Genomic DNA, 12,975 nt, shown 5'->3' with positions numbered 1-12,975 from the left:
TTATATTACCCATCTAACTAAACAAAGACAAAATAGAGAGCTCATCTTCCCTCATAACTTCTTCATATCCAGCATCCCCATAATTATAGACAATACTTACTTCTTTAATCCCTCAAACCAACAAGGAACCTAGAACAGTTCCCTTTAGTATAATAATCAATACAGCTGGATTTGATCATCCCACAAAATAATAAAAATATTCTAGAGATCAAAGAATAATATATAAGGAAAAAAATAAACCCCTGGAAATGGGAATCAGAATATTCCAGTTTTTATCCTTGCTAAGTGACAATAGACAAGTCACTTAATTTATACTGAGTGGCAATTCCTCCCTTGATTATCTCTAATTTATCTTGTATATATCTTGATTGCATATCATTAGATTCTAAGTTCCTTCAGAATGACTGGAACTTAATAAATGCTTGCTGATTTTCTTTGCTTCAGTTTTCTAATTTATAAAATTACTCTAAACCTAAGCTAAAATACTTCATTACATTGCACATCCAGTCTCCTTCCAAATCTCATTCTTCTTTTATAATATTTCCTATTACTAGTCACACTTTAATCACTATCCATTCTGTTCCTGGATGTCTCTACTGGGTAATCTCTTCACCAAGTTTTCTACCATAAGCACTTCACTCTATTCTTCAACATTGCCAAAATCATTTTCTCTACTCTTCTTATGGTCCTAGAGTGGTTTTCTGCTCTCCTATAAATTAAAACCAAGATCCTTATTCAATTATAAAACTTTCCATTAGGGCTTAATGACCCTCACACAATCTTCTCACCCTTCTTTAGCCCTATGGCAAATTTGTTAAAGTCCCTTCATCTGACCAAGCTACCCTCCATCAAGCAATATCAAATCTCTAAAATGAACTTCCCCCTTAAAGAGTCCAATATATTTATTTAACTTTTATCATTTAAGTAGCTCTGATTGAAATCCCACATGCTTCAATTCTCAGACTGAAAGATAGGTGAGGGGCAGCTAGGTGGTGCAGTGAATAGAACACTGGCCTTGGAGTCAAGTGTACCTGGGTTCAAATCTGGTCTCAGACACTTAATATTTACCTAGCTGTGTGGCCTTGGGCAAGCCACTTAACCCTTTGCCTTGCAAAAAAAAAAAAAAACCTAAAAAAAAGTTGCATTTTGGGACAGCTAGGTGGCACAGTGAATAGAGCACCAGCCTTGGAGTCAAATCTGAGCCTTGGGTTCAAATCCGACCTCAGACACTTAATAATTCCCTAGCTGTGTGGCCTTGGGCAAGCCACTTAACCCCATTCATTGCCTTGAAAAATCTTAAAAAAAAAAAAAAAAAAAAAAAAAGGATAGGCGAATACTCCCCACAGTTACCTAAACTCTAGAATCACCTTCTATCTTCTGGGCAAGTGTGTTAGGATAAGAGTTGATTCAAATCCAAATTTACATTTAAAAAATGAGCTATGCTATTTTATATTATTGTACCATAATGTATTTGTTTCAAGATTACTACTCAACTAGTTATCTTTTCTTTGAATTTTTGTAAACTCCCAGAGGGTAGGGTTATTCAATACAATAGGTAATACAACTTCTAGTAGATAAAGTGGGTGATGTTTTTGTCCTTCATTTCTTGGTTTGATTTTTTTTTTTTGGTTTTTGCAAGGCAATGGCATTATGTGACTTGCCCAAGGTCACACAACTAGGGAATTATTAAGTGTCTGATGCTGGATTTGAACTCAGGTCCTCCTAACTCCAGGGCAGATGCTCTATGCATTGAGCCACCTAGCTGTCCCCTGTCCTTTATTTTCGAAGACCACGACATGAGGGAGATGATGCCATGACAAGTACATGAACTGGATTTGAGTGAGGGGGTGTTGTGCTGAATCACCAACCTCACATTCTCCTCCAGAGTCATCTGGGTCCAGAAGCCAGATATGGATGAGGATGACTGGAGATGACCCTGGATGAGGGGCAAACAGGGTTAACTGACTTGCCCAAGGTCACACTTCTGTCCTGAATCCAAAGACAGTGTGACACTCAAATGAAGACTAGGAGAAGACAAGGAACTAAAATTCATAAAGTAATCTCAGGAGGGGGCCACCTCCTCTTTTTCCCTTTCTTTTATTTTAGGTTTTTTTTTTTTTGGTAAGGCAATGGAGTTAAGTGGATTGCCCAAGGCCACACAGCAAGATAATTATTAAGTGTCTGAGGCCAGATTTGAAATCAGGTACTCCTGACTCCAGGGCTGGTGCTCTATCCACTGTGCCACCTAGTCGCCCCTCTTTTTTCCTTTTCTATAAACAAAGCAGACTAAAAGATGTTTCAGAACTCCCGGTCACTAGCTACAAAGAAAAACAAAACAATTAAAGTGATTAAGGAGATCATAAAAAAATTAAAAGGAAAAACTACAGATATAGATATACCACAATGGTATAATCTGCAGAGGAGAATCCCACCTATTGTTGACAATTAGTACTGAATGAAAATTCAAGTGGAACAGAGAACTCTTAACACTTTTCTCAGACAATGAGAGCGTCCAGGGATACTTACGATGCTGGTCGATCCTGTCGGAGGTCAATGGTGAAAACAACTGCATCTTCACCAGCAGATAGAAAAGTACAAGGGGAGTCTGGCTCCAGGGCCAACTATGAAAGGTAAAGAAAGGTGATGACTATATAAAAATCATAGTCAAAAGTTCATATAGTTCACTCTCCTAGTCTAGGCTGGAAAGAACTGCAACAAAATGTTACAAAACAAGAAATGTCTATTTGCTAAAAAGATAGCTTAAACTTATTCTCTCCCTTTGTCATGTGTCAGATGATTGGGATTTTGGTATACAGAGACAAGTAGCTTACCTGACTTAGAGAAATTTAGGAGTATGAATGGTAAGGGAATTAAGGAAATCAACAAAGAACACCAAGACCCTTTCTCAAATGAAAATTCAGCAACTCAAAAAGTGAGGGTGGGGATGCAAAAAGAGGGTAGAAAGGCTAGATTTATTCTCTTAACCTTACAAAATTCAGGAAGTCTGAAATAAGGACAGAGAATAGGCATTTCTGTTATTTTCTAATCTATCACTACCAGATGTTATAGGAGTAACCTCTAAAGAGATCTCTGGATCAGTCAACTACTTTAAATTTTGATGAGAAAGATCCTAATTTTGATGACAAAGCAGATCATTTGTGCTTGCCCTAAGGAGTGGTGGTTATAGCCAATAATCTTGCCATGACTGCCTGGCCTACTTTCCCCTGCTCTAAATATGGCTCTTGAAGAGCAATTTGGAATTATGCCCAAAGGGCAACAAAAATGTGCATACCCTTTCATCCAGCAATACCACTACTAGGTCTATACCCTGAAGAGATTATGAAAAAAGGTAAAAACATCACTTGTATTTTACAAAAATATTTATAGCAGCCCTGTTTGTAGTGGCAAAAAATTGGAAATTAAGTAAATGTTCTTCAATTGGGGAATGGCTTAGCAAACTTTGGTATTTGTATATCATGAAACACTATTGTTCTATTAGAAATCAGGAGGGATGGGAATTCAGGGAATCCTGGAAGGATTTGCATGAACTGATGCTGAGCAAGATGAGCAGAACCAGAAAAACATTGTACACCCTAACAGCAACATGGTGGTGATGATCAACCTTGATGGACTTGCTCATTCTACCAGTGCAACAACCAGAGACAATATTGGGATATCTGCAATGGAGAATACCATCTGTATCCAGAGAAAGAATTATGGACTTTGAAGAAAGACCAAAGACTATTACCTTCTAATCAGAAAAACAAAAAAGTTATCTTACTATGTAATCTTGCTATCTCATACTTTATTTTTCTTCCTTAAGGATATGATTTGTCTGTCATCACATTCAACTGAGATCAATGTATAACATGAAAACAATGTAAAGACTAACAGAATGCCTTTTGTGGGGATGGGAAAGGGAAATAAGAATGGGAGGGGGATTGTAAAACTCAAAATAAATAAAATCTTTCTAAAATAAATTAAATAAATAAATAGATAGAAATAAAAATAAATATGGCTCCTGAAAACACAATGCTATTTGTAAGCTGTGAGAAGTGGAATCTCACATCTGAGAAATCAACTACTTATACAAACTACATTTCTGAAGAACTGAGTGGAATGGAAGTATGGGAGACCCAGAGATCAAGTTCAGCATGGGGACCAAGCTTAATCATCCATATGATACAAAAGCACAACCTTCTTCTCACGAAGATCTTTTGAAATAATATGATGAATAATATTTGAAATAATAAGAAAATAAGTCATTCCTCCAATCTCTCTCTCTTTCCTTACAAAACTCATGGCTGATGGAGAAAAAATAGGTACACAGTTTTGCTTTGTTAGGCAAAGGGGAAATAGAGATGGAAAAGGGACTGAAAGTTACTAAGAGTCAAAGGAGGATCACAGAATTTCAGAGTTGGAAAGAATCCTTTAGTAGTAATGTCATCTTATTCAGATCTGAACAGAAATCCTTTGAACATCACTCCTGAAAAGTAATCTTCCAGTCTTTGTTGGGAGACCTCTAGTAAAGTACAACCTATCTACTTCACACGGCAGCCCATCCATTTTGGGACAGCTCTAACTGTTGGGAAGTTTTTCTTTCCATCAAATCTATAAACTTGCCTCCACAATTTCCACCCATTGCTTCTAATTCTATCCTCTGGAACCAAAAGGAAAGAGTTCAAACCTTTATGTGAAAACCCTTCATATACTTGAAAATAGTTATCATGTTCCTTGAAGGTTTCTCTTCTCAGAGTTAAACTTTTCCCACATCTTTCAACCAAACCATATGTATCCTAGTTACCTTCCTCTTGACACTCAGATACAAGCAAAATATTTGGGATCAGGGATCCTTAAGCTGGGGATCTTTAAACCTTAAGTGTTTTTTTAAAATTTTTACAATTGTTTCTGCTGTAATCTTATATATTTTATTTTATGCATTTAAAAACATTATTCTGAGAAGGGATCCATAAGCTTCACAAACCACCAAGGTATCTATCATACCAAAACACCAAAGAATCAAATTGATATCTGATTCAAGTAGGGAGTGACTCTAACCTCCTTAATCTCTAGAAGCTAGGCCTTTTTTTTTTTAGGCTTTGGTTTTTTTTTTTTTTGCAAGGCAATGGGGTTAAGTGGCTTGCCCAAGGCCACACAGCTAGGTAATTATTAAGTGTCTGAGGCTGGATTTGAGCTCAGGTACTCCTGACTCCAGGGCCGGTACTCTATCCACTGTGCCACCAAGCCACCCCCAGCTATGCCTTTCTTAATGTAAACTAATTGTTCAGCAGCTTTTTTGGTTGCTACATCATGCTGTTTATGGAGCTTTCATTCTATCAATAGACTCAGTTTATTTTTTTCAGATGAACTGTTTGTATCTTGCCATTATTCCTCAATCTTATTCTTGTGAAGGTATTTTTTTTCTAACTTAAGAGTAAGATTGTCCTGAAAAATTCCTTTAGTCAAGTCTTTGATAAAAATGTTATAAAGTATGAATATAATAGAATACTACTGTTCTGTAAGAAATGATGAACAGGTGGATTTCAGAAAAACATGTTAAGACTTATATGAATGATGCTGGGTGTAGAGCAGAACCAAGAGAATATTGTACACAGGAACAGCAAAATACTTTGTGATGATCAACTAAGAAAGACTTAGTTCTTCTCAGCAAATGGTGATCAAAGACAGTTCTAAAAGACTTGTAATGGAAAATGTCATCCACATCCAGAGAAAGAACTATGGAAGATGAATGCAAATCAAAGTATATTCATTTACCTTTATTAAATTTATTTTTTATTTTTTCCTTTCTTGTGTTTTTTTTCTTCTTGTTCTAATTCTTCTTTCACAACATGACTTGTAAGGAAATATGTTTAATATGATTGTGCATATATATCTTATATCAGATTTCTGGCTGTCTTGGGGAGGGAAAGCGAAAGGAGGGAGGAAGAACATTTTACAAAAATGAATGCTATACAACACTATTATACGATACAAAAACTAATGTTATACAGCATAAAGCCAAGTATTTCTGTAGAACTCTACAACATACTTCTTTCCAAAATGACTTCTATTGGTTAACAGACATTTAAACAATCTTGAATCAGCCTAATTATACTATCATCTCTCCAGCTTTTCTAAAACACATGTGTAAGACTTTGTTAAATACTTTACTAAAAGGTAGGCAAATTATATTTGCAGTACTGTAGAGAAGTACTAGACTTGCAACCATACACATAAAATGGAAACAAGATGCTCTTTTGGGATGATCTATTCTCAATAAAGCCATACTGTATCTCTGTGATCATCTCCCCCCATATGCTTACTAATTATCCTTTTCTATTATTAAAGTATAATAACACATATTAGAATTCTGCCAGGAATCAAGAGTCAAGCTTATAGGATATTACAGTTTAAAACATGCCATTCTTTTCCATTTCTGAAAATCAAGACAATTTCTCCTTGCTTCCATTCCTTTCTTCAACACTCCCTTTCTCCTCTAATAATTTTTAAACATCTTTTTGTTGTCCTTTCTTTTCCTTACCAGGAAAGCATTAGTCTTTTGAGCTTGAATCCTTTTGACTTTTTTCCTCACATGATCACACCATACTTTTATGTTCTTCTTTCAATCTTTCATCTGTCCTTATGCAAATGGCTTCCAAAAATATAAACTGGCTGGTGAATTCCTTTTGCAGCTATAGCAATACCACAAATACTACTCATTTCTCTCCTTCTAAGAATTGTTTCTCTTTGTCTCTCCAGAATTTTATTCTTGAGAGCTTTTCATCCCTCTTGAGCTGATAGTATTTTAATTCATGGAATCCTGCCTTTCTTTCCTCTGAATCCTTTGAAATTTGCTCATGTAAATCTAATATGCAGGATAAAATATTCCTAGTTTTTTCCCCCCTCCTATCACAAATTCAAATATGAAAAGATACATTACTCCCTTCCCCCACAAAGTTTCCATAATTTCTACCCTAGGAACTAGTTCTTCCTTGTAGGAAAGGATCAGCTTTAAAAACAGTTTCTCATTATTTCCTCCAAATTCTGAAGGATGAAATTATCATTAAGACAAATAAAGACTGTGGAGGGACTAGAAGGTTACCTTATGGGAGGCTCCCTTGTGCTGGGCAACACGCTTAGTGTTCTTGCAGCACTGTGTGGCGGACAGCTCTGCTACCCGCACCTGCCCATCACGGGCACACATGGCAAGAGTTGAGTCACCACTGTTGGGAAGGAACTTGGCCTAGATCATGTTGGAAAGGAAAAGAAACAAAAAGGAAATCAAGACTTCTTATGGTGTGGCAAGTGATAACAATGGCCCTAGCAGGCTCTCTTTTTATTCAGTATGTGAATAAAACTGCATCTACCTAGAGATTAAGAGCTAAGCTCTCCTCCTCATCATTATCATAAAATTACTTCTTTAGAAAGAACTTTTCTTTAGAAAGATAAAGGCAAGGGAAGATGAGGAGGAATCAAGATAAGAAGTAAATAAGTGAATAATTTTCCCACTTGTTCCAGAGTGCTGAATTATTATATAGTGATAAAGGTGCTTAAGTAAACTACGGAACAGGTTCATGATAGGAATAAAGGAGAAAATAGAATGTGAGAGGGTTAAGAAATAAATATAGCAAGGAAAGAGGAAAAATTCGAAATACTTTTCTTGACTCTAGAAATAAATCAAACAGGTTTCCAATGATAAAATAACTGATAGGGGAGTGGTTTGGCAAGGGAAATAATACTTAGGAACAGTAATACCATTCATATATTTTTGGAAACAGTTGATAAATTTTCCTGGGATCTACATATACCTAATATATGTAATTATGAATTCCAAGCACTCTGTATATGAGGTCTCCCATTCTTACCAAATACAGGGATAAGGGAGGGAATTTCCTCACAAAGTCACTCTGTAGCTGGAACTCAGGAATTCTGAAACATTTGCTATATATTAGAACCATCTTCATCTTACCATAGGTTCAGGAAGTCCTGCATTTTAAACCCTACTACAGACAGGAAGATAAGTAGTGAAAACTCTGGTTTTAATTTCTAACTGATCTGGCTAATTACCTACTATTTCCTTCTCCAATGGTGGTATCAGAACGTTCCCCTGACTCACCTGGAAGACATTGCTTTTGTGGCCACTCTCAAAATCCAATACAGGTCGCCTCCGAACCCAATCCCACACCACCACCTTAAGGTCATCACTGCCACTGGCCAACCAGGTGCCACGCTGGTTAAAGTGCAGAGTATTAACACAACCAGTATGGCCCTCTAGCCCATGCTGCAAGCGGAAACGTTGTACAAAGACTCGGGCTCCACAAGCTTCATACACAAAACGAGCACTTGAACCCAGCTCCCTTTCTCTCAGAGCTGGGAGGGCCTGCCAGCGGGGCCGAGGCAGAGCTGATGTCTCTGAGGCTACCCAGTCCTCAAGGGCTCGTTCATCATCTGATGAGTCCTGTTCACGATTGGCTCGTTTGCGCTGAACCCGGCGCCTGGGCTGCTCTTCTTCCTCCTCCTCTTCTTCTTCCTCTTCTTCCTCTTCCTCTGAGCGGTCATGGACCCGGTTTTCATCATTAATGGAGTAGTGGCCAGTGTCCTCCATACTATCAGAGTCTTTATCTTCACCTGAGCTCTCTGTATCTGTGCCTCGGCTTTCTGTGCTGGTGCGGTTGGGGCCACCCCCATCATCCCCAGTTAGGCTCAGGCTTAGGTCTGAAGCCTCGACCTCAATGCCCGAGGATGTTTCTCTCCCCTCTTCTGTCCCAGACATTTCCTCTGGACTGCTGGATAAGCTTCCTATGTGGGAGAGGGGGGAGTAGAAAAGATAGCATGTAAAGAGTCAAAAGGAGGTATAGCTTAAGTTCAGGAAATCCTAACAATGGACTCAGAAACCTAGTTTGGTGCTCTCATCTGCTAAGCATAAGAACATCAATTATTTTAAAACAAGACTTCAGCACTATGACGTTAGTGTGAAGTTCATCATAATCAATTGGTCTGAGAAGTTAAGTGAAGGGCTCAAGAGAGATTAAGTGAAAGATGCCACACCTGAGCTCAGATATGCCAATTCTGACCACAGTAGTCTGACCACACCATAAGTACTATAACATAAATGGGTGCATAAATGGCTAGCCAAAAATCCTGGGGAGTACTTGGCACATTTCCTCAGAACCCCTACTGTATAGGTATTGACTAGCTCTACCAGATACATCACTGATGAAGGAAGACAATAATCTCCTTAAACACTGTCTTATGCGTGATAAAGCCTCTCTTTGACAAGAGCTGGTTTAGCCATTTCTCTTGGGCAAGAGAAGAGAACAGCTCAATTGATGTACCATCACCTTCTATTTCCTATATTTTTCCATCTCCTGCTAGGATATTTCTTGTTTACTTCCACTATCAATTTTATTTACCATGGAAAGAAAACTCAGTTAAGTAACCTGACTCACTTGCAGGAGCAAGCAATAAAGACAAAGTATGCATTCTCTCATTCTATTATTATTTGAATTTCTCTTAATTCACTATGCTCTGACAATGTCAAGTTGGGAATGATGAAATAACTGGGTTACATTAATAGTTTAAATTTCTTGGAACTAAATACTACCTGATCACATCTTATTCCAATCAGTACTTGCAGTAGCATAAAAAATACTAATACTTCTAGAATTCCTAACCTCAGGCCAAGACAAGAACAAAACAGACATCAAGAAAAACAGATGAGGACAGGAATAGGCTTAAGTTCATCCCTGAAGAGTGGTTCATGTACAAGTTCATAGTCTATTTTCACTTGATTCTGAATCTTGTCCCAAGAATCACATATCAACTTTGAATATTGATAAGAATAGCAAAGTTTTTCAAAAAAAAACTCAATCTGGACCAGGAACTTGAATCTAACTGATATCTTAAAGAATTTGGAATACAAACAAAAACAAAAAATTGCTTAGCAGGGACCAGTGTATTCTGAACTTACCAATTTGGTAAACAGGGCTAATGGTGGAAATGGACAAGAATATCCTAACAGAATTATAAAAATAGAAGACCAAATAAAACAGCAAGACCTCTTGCACTGTATCCTTCTACTGATTAACAAAGATTCAGAAAGAAATTTGCATTCCATTGGAGCATCTCCTAGTTAGGGCCCTCAATAATCTAACAATTCAGCATTAATACATTGATATAATGTGCTACCATTTCAAATTTCTCTGCAACCTCAAGTCTCACAATATTTGTCTAGTTAGAAAATCTTATCTACCTTCCCTTAAAAGTTAAATGGAAACAGAAAAATGATTCAAAAAACAAGAAGTTGAACCAAAGTCAACCCCAGTCACCCTTCTTTAGCTTATACTTCACTCCCTTTATACAAAGCAAAGAACTGGAATTATGCCAGTATGCTTGGACTGTAAGGTTTGAAACATACTGGAATTTCTCTTTCCTTCATTTGAAGAAGCTTTCTCTAGACAAGTCTAATTAGACTTGCCAAGGCAGCTGCCACAAACTTGTCAGCAAGACTTTATTCTGATCAAATGCAGGGTATAGACTTAAGCAGTGCTACAGGCATTAGATATCCATGGTATTCTATTTTCAACTTTGCCTGGTGCCCAGTGCTTTACAAACTGGGGGAAACTAACCTAGAAAAAAGAAATTGGGATTCCATTGCTTAGGTTTGTAACTTCATCTTCATTTAGTCTCACTGAATAGTTTGTGTTCTGATATAAAAAAGAATTCCCCAGTGTCACTAGTAATCCCCAATCTCCCAACAAAGATCTCCTAGTTCTCCCCAATGAAGGAATGTTCTATCACTAGTTTAACTTCATCATCTAAGTTTACCTGCTCCTATATTCTCCTATAATTTTTCAGGAGTTCAGAAATAAGTCTTTTGGCCTCTTAAAGGAGTTTTTATGTTCTAAACACTGAAATACTCAGATAAGAGCTGAAAAATAAATAGAAAGTTAAGTTCTTGGAAGGTGTTTCCTCTTGCTTTTAGTTTTTCCTTTTTCAGTTTGATTCTTCTTTCATTACACAACTAATATTATACAAATTTGTATATGTATAATCTATATCAGATTACTTGCTGTCTGGGGGAGGTGAGAGGGAAGGAAGGGAGGAAGAAAACTGTGGAACTCAAAACTCTTACAAAAAATGAATGCTGAAAACTTTCTTTGTATGTAAATGAGAAAAAAAAAGGAAGGAAAAAGAAAGATGTTTTCTGTATTCAAAACAACTTGAAGTCAACTCACTTTAAGGAAAAATGATCTTCACTTTACTATTCAAGGAAAGACACCTATAGGGTCAATTTAAATTTTTCCAATAACTGTGCACAAAGTCCCAATGACAGCAAAGAATGCATTCTTTCCTCCTTGGCACCTTACCATTTGCAAGGTCTGTTTTGCCATCTGTGCTGTTCCCTTTACCAGACATCTTGAGTTGTATTTGTTGTAGCCAGCCTGGACTTAAGAAGAAAATACAACAATTAGGAAACAATCAATCCTAGAGAGGACAGAAGAAAATCAAAATGATAGAACAATCTTTGTCATATTTTTTTAAAGTTTTTTTTTGGGGGGGGAGGGAGAGAACAAGGCTCCTCAGACAAAATATACAACCTAGGCTTTTTTTTTGGTCTAAATTGAGAAAAGGGACAGATCTTTGGTGGAGTTAACTATCATTTCTTTGCCTTCCTCATTGAGTAACTGCTCATGTCTTTGAAATAAGGGAACAGAATTTGAAATGGTAGACAAATAGCAAATGGCAGGTGGTACCAATAAGTTAATGAAAAATGCTGGCTTCTGCATTTACCTCTGAACTCTAAGGATTATTTGTCATAAAATACTAGTCAACATAAACATATTTGGCAAAATGTTTACATTCACACCATATGGGAGTCAAATTAGATTCAGAAACTGAATTTATCCATGAAATAATTCAGGTTTTTGAAGTAGAAGCTTGGTTTTTATATTCTACTCAAATGGCTATTTCCTAGTCCTTAACAAGCATTAATCTATCAGATAGTAAGTGAGAGAAACTAGATAAGAGGAGGATCAGAGCTAGAATTAGAAATTCAGAACTCCTAACTTCCAGATCAGACTTTGAAATGACATGTCTCTTGAGATCTAATTAAAGTAATGAAGCAGAAAGCAAAAAAAGAAAAATAAGATTTTGACTAACAATGGTCAATATTTTTTATAAATTCTCTCTTCTAATGCCTTTCTTAAGTCATTTTGTATGACAGCAACCATAAATTTTTATCTAAACAACAATTTCCAATCTTGGTCTACCTAAAGGACAAAGATACCTGGATTTTTTTCTTTTATACCATTGCAACTCTAGACACAATTCTCTTGTTCTTTGGGCTTCACTCCCACCTCCCAAAAGATCCATAAAAAGCAGAGAATACTACATGTTCAGATCAGAATTATAAAAAAGCCCTTTCAGTGCCTTGGACAAAAGGCACTGGAGAAAAACAAAGTGTGATTATGACCCTGGTCCCTGTCCCCAGGCACAGGGGCCTGTGATCTTTCAACAGCCCTTTCATTCTCATCACAATCATCCTAGAAGCAGCTACATCTTTATCATGACCCCCACCCCCATTCTTCTAAGTAAGTAGCTTCCACAAAATGTTGTCTAAGAGACAGCTCCGCAAAGATTACTCATAGTTGAGGGAAGAAAAGATATTCAATGACATCACTTACAATGAGTTTGAAGGAAGGATACCTGAAGTCTGTTTACTGAAGCAATAACAAGCAAAAGCAGATTTCAAGAGGCACAAAAGGGAAAATGCCACAAGTAGAGGGAGGAGGGTGTTTTCTGATGTGGTCTGATTTCTTCTCCTTCCTTCCTTCCATGCCTGAATTTTGTACAATCTCCTTGACAATACATGTTCTTTTTCCTCCCTCCCAAGAGTCCTGTCTAATATTGTGCAACATCTTTGCTCCATCATACTCAGGGTTTTACTGCTTCAGATAAAATAGTACAAAAAAC

General features: G+C 37.0%; 1 protein-coding gene across 12 annotated transcripts in view; it reads right to left on the bottom strand.

Moving 5' to 3' along the window:
* Positions 1-12,975, bottom strand: part of DCAF8 (DDB1 and CUL4 associated factor 8) — a 142,136-nt gene that overhangs the window by 116,768 nt on the left and 12,393 nt on the right. For 10 of the 12 annotated variants that reach the window (XM_074223100.1, XM_074223096.1, XM_074223093.1 and 7 more), the window contains 4 exons: positions 11,370-11,449; positions 8,117-8,799; positions 7,103-7,243; positions 2,527-2,621 (listed from right to left, as the gene is read on the bottom strand). In XM_074223100.1, the coding sequence (XP_074079201.1) occupies positions 2,527-2,621; positions 7,103-7,243; positions 8,117-8,799; positions 11,370-11,418 (968 nt within the window). In that variant the 5' untranslated portion in view covers positions 11,419-11,449. The remainder of the gene's footprint in view (positions 1-2,526; positions 2,622-7,102; positions 7,244-8,116; positions 8,800-11,369; positions 11,450-12,975) is intronic. The other 2 variants (XM_074223091.1, XM_074223092.1) reach the window with 1 other exon arrangement.

This window comes from Macrotis lagotis, chromosome 2 (assembly GCF_037893015.1).
Source record: "Macrotis lagotis isolate mMagLag1 chromosome 2, bilby.v1.9.chrom.fasta, whole genome shotgun sequence".
NCBI lineage: Eukaryota > Metazoa > Chordata > Mammalia > Peramelemorphia > Peramelidae > Macrotis > Macrotis lagotis.
Note: the sequence above shows the minus strand (reverse complement) of the source record. Positions and strands in the feature narration are given on the sequence as shown.